Source organism: Myotis davidii, unplaced genomic scaffold (genome assembly GCF_000327345.1).
Source record: "Myotis davidii unplaced genomic scaffold, ASM32734v1 scaffold327, whole genome shotgun sequence".
Classification (NCBI taxonomy): domain Eukaryota; kingdom Metazoa; phylum Chordata; class Mammalia; order Chiroptera; family Vespertilionidae; genus Myotis; species Myotis davidii.
The window spans coordinates 3,451,493-3,456,933 of NW_006298628.1; the positions used below are offsets into that span (position 1 = coordinate 3,451,493).

General features: G+C 56.8%; 1 protein-coding gene across 1 annotated transcript in view; it reads right to left on the reverse strand.

Annotated features, from left to right (window-relative positions):
• TBX21 (T-box 21) overlaps positions 1-966 on the reverse strand; it is a 12,442-nt gene extending 11,476 nt beyond the window's left edge. Inside the window, exons 1-2 of the mRNA XM_006774416.2 lie at positions 927-966; positions 172-257 (exon numbers count right to left, since the gene is read on the reverse strand). Of these exons, the coding sequence (XP_006774479.1) occupies positions 172-257; positions 927-966 (126 nt within the window). The remainder of the gene's footprint in view (positions 1-171; positions 258-926) is intronic.
• Positions 967-5,441: the final 4,475 nt, after the last annotated feature.

Here is a 5,441-nt window from a genome sequence, read left to right on the forward strand (position 1 = left end):
GTCAAGTTCTAGCGGGGCGGCTCGGACTAGAAGGGCCAGGGGGTGGAGGGGGGAGTCCCCGCGAGCCCGTTCGCGCTGAACGACTGTGCCCCCTGGGAGATCAGCCCCTCCGCGGGCACCCAGCCTGTTTCTCTTCTCCGGACCCCGGACCCTCGTGGAAACCCCGCCCACCTTGGGAGGCTCGGCTCCAAGGCCCCCTCCTACAGGGAGCCTTTGGCGATGGCTCAGCTGGGACGCAGGCTCAGTGCCATCGCCACCTTGAACGGCCAACAGACATTCCTGGATGCCCACGGTGTGTCAGGGGCTGTTGTGCAAGTGGCTTTGCATGAAGTGTTAACACTCCCCCCCATCCCCACCCCCCCAGAGGCCCAGGTGGGCTGTGTCACATGCATCTTGTTCCTCTAGGCCCACAGTGGTCGGCAAACTCATTAGTCAACAGAGCCAAATATCAACAGTACAACGACTGAAATTTCTTTTGAGAGCTAAATTTTTAAAACTTAAACTATATAGGTAGGTACATGTTACTAACTTAATTAGGGTACTCCTAAGGCTTAGGAAGAGCCACACTCAAGGGGCCAAAGAGCCACATGTGGCTCGCGAGCCGCCGTTTGCCAACCACGGCTCTAGGCCCAGGGCGGACCTGGAACCTGGTTCCTTGGAGAATAAATACATCTGGCCACAGCCTCTGGCTTGCAGGCCCCGGGCCAGGCTGGGCCCACAAAAGCTCCCTCACTGGGCCTGGCCACAGGGGCACTAGCAGGGCACTCGACGTAGCCCGGGCTGCCAGGGCCGAGTCTCAGGACTGGCTCTGTGCCTGTCACTCAGGCGTGTGTGACCCGGGCAAGTCACGTCCCTTGCCTGACAGTCAGCCTCGGTGCCTCAGTAGATGGGAAATGGGGCTGCTTTTCAGAGGGGCTGAGCCTTACCTGAGCAGGGGTACCCCTGCAGCACCTTCCAGTCTATCATGACGCCCGATGGGAAAGCTCTTTGAACAGATTCGGAAGCCGCTGACAGGAAGGAAACCTGCCCCATGTTCTGAAGAGCTGTCGGGTGCGAGGACCACGGCTTTTCTGTCTCTGGTTTTCCTTTTCTGCTGACTCATGTAGTAATATTCCTTTTATGATGAAAACGATCCTTTTCCCCCCATTGGAAATAGCATTGCTGGGAGTTTTCCTGTATATAACGATAAAACATACTCATCTAGAAAACTTAGGCAGTAAAAGTAAAATCAGGACTGTATGAATCCTCCCGATTTAGGATTCGCTTTTCTGTGACCACCCTTCCAGGCGTTACTCCCTGCACCCAGCCTGTCTTGTGTGTGTGCGTGTGTGTGTGTGCGTGTGCCCACGTGTGTGCATGTGCATGGGTGCACGTGTGCACACACACACACACCAACAGGTAATTTTATACAAACACCACAGGTTCTGCTTTGTAACGTGTTTTTCTCTTTCACTCCACGAGGTGTCATGGAATTTTTTGCATGTCAATATGTAGATAAAGATTTACATTTGAAAAGAGTGTTTTGAAAAATACTTTCATCTGGTAAAGGCGAACCTTTCCTCTCCCCTGCCTCCCCAGCCCTCTTCAGTTCTCCCCTGGGGGCTGGCCCCATCTCCACGCCTCTGTCCCAGCCCAACAGGACTTCACCCTTAGGCATCCACGGGGACTCTCTGCTCCCAACTAGAGCTGAACCAAGAGGCAGGTTGGCAGGCGAAGGCAACGCTGGGGACCCCAGGGGGCGGGCATGACCCAGGGAGGGTGGGGGGAGAGAGAATCAGCACATCCCCTGAGGAAGGAGGCCAGATACTCGGCACCAGAACCAGGGAAAGGCCCCCCCCCCACCCTTTTACCCATCATTTCCTCAGGCTTTAGGGAGGCGGAAGTTTCTGCCTGCTATTCCAAGTGGGGCAGCATTGCTCGAAAGAGAGGGTGGCCATGGGATCCTTGGCCACATGGGATCCTTTTGGGAAACATGTGAGCTTCCAGTAAGACATCCCTGAACGACTGTCCCCCGGAGACAGGAGGCTGTTGAACGCCGACGCCTCTTTGGGGGGGAACTTTGCTAAGTGCTGGGCTGTGGAAGGCCAAAGGGAGTGTGGTCCTCCCTTGCTCTCCCCCTCCTCTTTCCCACACTCATCTTCAGGTCAAATGACCCCTCCCCCTGCCTCTGAACAGGAGGGATTAGGCGTCTCAGAATTGGGTGGACCCGGTCGCCGGAGGGAGAGGATGGCTGGGGGCAGGATTCCTATAACCTGATGGACTGTCAGAGGGTCTTACAACCTGGCTCATCAACCACAGATGGCTCACCCCCCCTCCCTCCAATTTCTTCCACCCAAAAAAGAAAGTGCTTGTGAAAAGCGGGGGCTGAGTGGCCCCGTGTCACCACTGCCAGTCCCGCCCCTCTGCCAGCTTGGGTGAGAAGAAGACACTTCCTCCTCCTCTTGCCACCTCACCTCTTCCCAGGCCCCAGGGCTGGAGTGGTGGGAAGGAGGAACAGGAGAGGAGCCCCCTGGGATCCCCTTACTTCCTATCACTGCCCCTCCCAGCCCCCCTCTCATCCCATCAACCCAGTGAGCAGCCAGAAGGCTGGCCCGGGTGGGGCGAGGGACCAGAGACGCACAGATGTGTGCCCAGTTGGAAGGTCACAGTTATGAGACAGGAAGGTAGTAAGTATGGGAAGCTGATTGACCAAACGCACACACTGCATTCTGGGCGGAGCCAGGCAAGAACCCGGTCTCCGGATCCAGCTCTACCCTAGAGAACACGTGCTTTTCCATTCCGAGGAAGAACAATGAGAATAAAGGGAAAGTCATATGGTCCCAGAAAAGTGATCCAGAAAAGGACCCAGAAAAGGTTTGGAAAACAGAAAATTGCCCCTCACCACCAGCCCGGATACCGGTGTTCTTCACCCTGTTGTCCTCTCTGTGTATTCAAGGCTGCTTTCCAAGCCGGTTCCCACCAAGACCCGAAATGAGGATGGCTCCTCTGATGCCATGCTGACACACCTGTGGGTTGCAGACCGTGCCATGAAGCTGTTACCTGTGGATTCCTGAGACCTGCTTCTAAAGAGGGTGATTCCCAGGCCTGTGGCAGGTCCCCAGAGTCTGTGCCTTTAAGGAGAACTCCAGCCCTGGCCAGTTTACTCAGTGGTTAGAGTGTCAGCCCATGGAACAAAGGGTCTCAGGTTCGATTCCCAGTCAAGAGCACATACCTTAGTTGTAGGTTCAATCCCTGGCCCCAGTTGGGACATGAGTGGGAGGCAACCAATCAATGTGTCTCTCTCACCTCGATGTACTCTCTCTCTCTCTCTCTCTCTCTCTCCTGTCCCCTTCCCTTCCACTCTCTCTAAAAATCAATGGAAAAAATATCCTCACTTGCGTGAGGATTTTTAAAACAGAAGAACTGAGGGAGTCCACGCGTCCGACTCTCAGGCCCCCTCCCACTTTGCTCTCCCATCTCCAAGTCACGTCCCATCATAAAGGCAGTGTGGCCTGACTTTGCTGCTGTGCGCGTCTCTGTGGGGGAAGGCTTAGTGTCTGAGGACCAGACCACAGACTCCTCACCCCGGAATCTAATGGCCACCTGGCTCCTCTCCTTAAAATGTGTGGAGTGCGTAGCTCCCCTGGGACCTACAAGGCTCTTGAAAGGGCTGATACCGCAAGGTGTGGGGAAGGCTGAGCAGCAAGTACATGGGGGAGGTGGGCAGGGGAGGGCTGTTAGTGGAGACTCAGAGCACAGGGGCACCAGCACCCAGGATTTTGGCCCTCCGCCCCTCTGGGCACAGCCCGAGAGGCTGTAAGAGGGTAGATGAGTGAGAGAGATGGGGCAGCGTGTTGGTGAGGAGGCAGGAAAAAGAAAGAGAGAGCACAAGAGAAGCCTGGGCTGCATTTCTGAAAGAGAAATCTAGAGATGGAGAGGGACAGGGACCACAAAGTCAGAAACCCAGAACGTGACTCAGTGGGAAAGTCTCAGGCCAAGCACGAGGGGAAAGCAGAAGAGGGAGTTGGGCCGTGAGAGGGGGGTCTAGAGAAGCAGAGACACCTGTGGGTCCTGTGGGTCCCCGAGGGAAACAGGATGGCTGGCTTCAACCCCAATCCCAACCCTCCCTGGCTGTGTGGCCTGTTAAGTATCTTAACTTCGCTGGCCAATGGAGCTAATAGACCGTCTGCTGGGACGAACTGGTTCTCAGCGAGGGGGGAGGTAGTGTCGAGGAGGAGGGGTCCTGTCGCCAGGCCGAAGCAGAGCAGAGCCACAGCTCCTCTCCGCCAAGCTGCCTGCATCTTCCTGTTCCTCCCGGTGGCATCCATGGGTCCCCACAAAGTGTCCTTCAAATCCAGCCTCCAGCCTCCACTAAGGGCCTTGGGCCAAAAGGGAACCTCCATAAGACCTTCCCCGGGCCCCCCCGAGGCCCATACACCACCATTCCTGAAGACTCGTGTATTGAGGGCTGGGATGGGCCAGACCCAGGGAGTCTAGGGTCACAGAGATGGATTAAGCTAAGCCCTGTCCCCCCATGAGCTCCTTAGCAAGGTGACCTCAGGGGCTGGAGTCCTGAAGCCCCTCAGTCTATTCGCCCCTTAAGTGTGGACTCACAACACACCAGTCTGTGCGCACACACCCACCCTACACGGAGTTACACTAGACAAATCCTCGTGATCTGCACCTCCTTCTCTTGTCACGCATCCAGCCACCCTGAGTGCCTTGGACACCTGCCTGGCTCACCCCCGCCCGCCCTGAACTCCCTCCCCTTCTGGGTCCAGACTGCCAGGCCTTCAGAGAGCATGGCCGGAACCATTGGATTAACAGCCAGCGAGGGCACAAGCGGAGGGACAAGCACCTGTAGAACCCCTCCCCCCATGACAGCTGCAGGAGTTCCGAATCCCCAACACCCAGCACCAGGTGGTCAGTGTGGGCTCCTCTCAAGGTCAAGGGCTCTGGGTTCTCCCATCCAGGCTGGCTCATCCTTCCCCACCCCACACATTCCTCAAGGCTGGGGCAGTCCTTACCCTTTGGCTCCAGGCCATGCCTGGGTCCTTCTGTATGGCAGCCCTCCCTCGGTGGGCATTCTATCTCCCTGTCTCGGATCATCTCTTCTCTCTAGTCTCTAACCGCTCTAACCCAGGCCCCAGCTCTTCACACAAGATCCACACACACCCACACCCAGGCAGCACCCCACCCCACTGTGCTCCCAGGCTAGGGTTCCTCGCCCTCCTGAAGCAAGGCTAATGTGTCAGGCACTTGAGCACCTCTGTGTTGATGGGGCATGCCAGGTTAGGGACAGGCAAGCTGAGCTCCAGGGAGGCCCTGGGGAGAGGCTGTGTCCCCCCACCCCCTTCCTGGGGAATCTCAGTAGACAGGCCCTTAATCTCAGGCAGGAAGCAGGGTCTGGTTACCAGGAGTGGGGGTAGGGGGAATACCCAGGGCTTTGGGTAAAGGGAGCT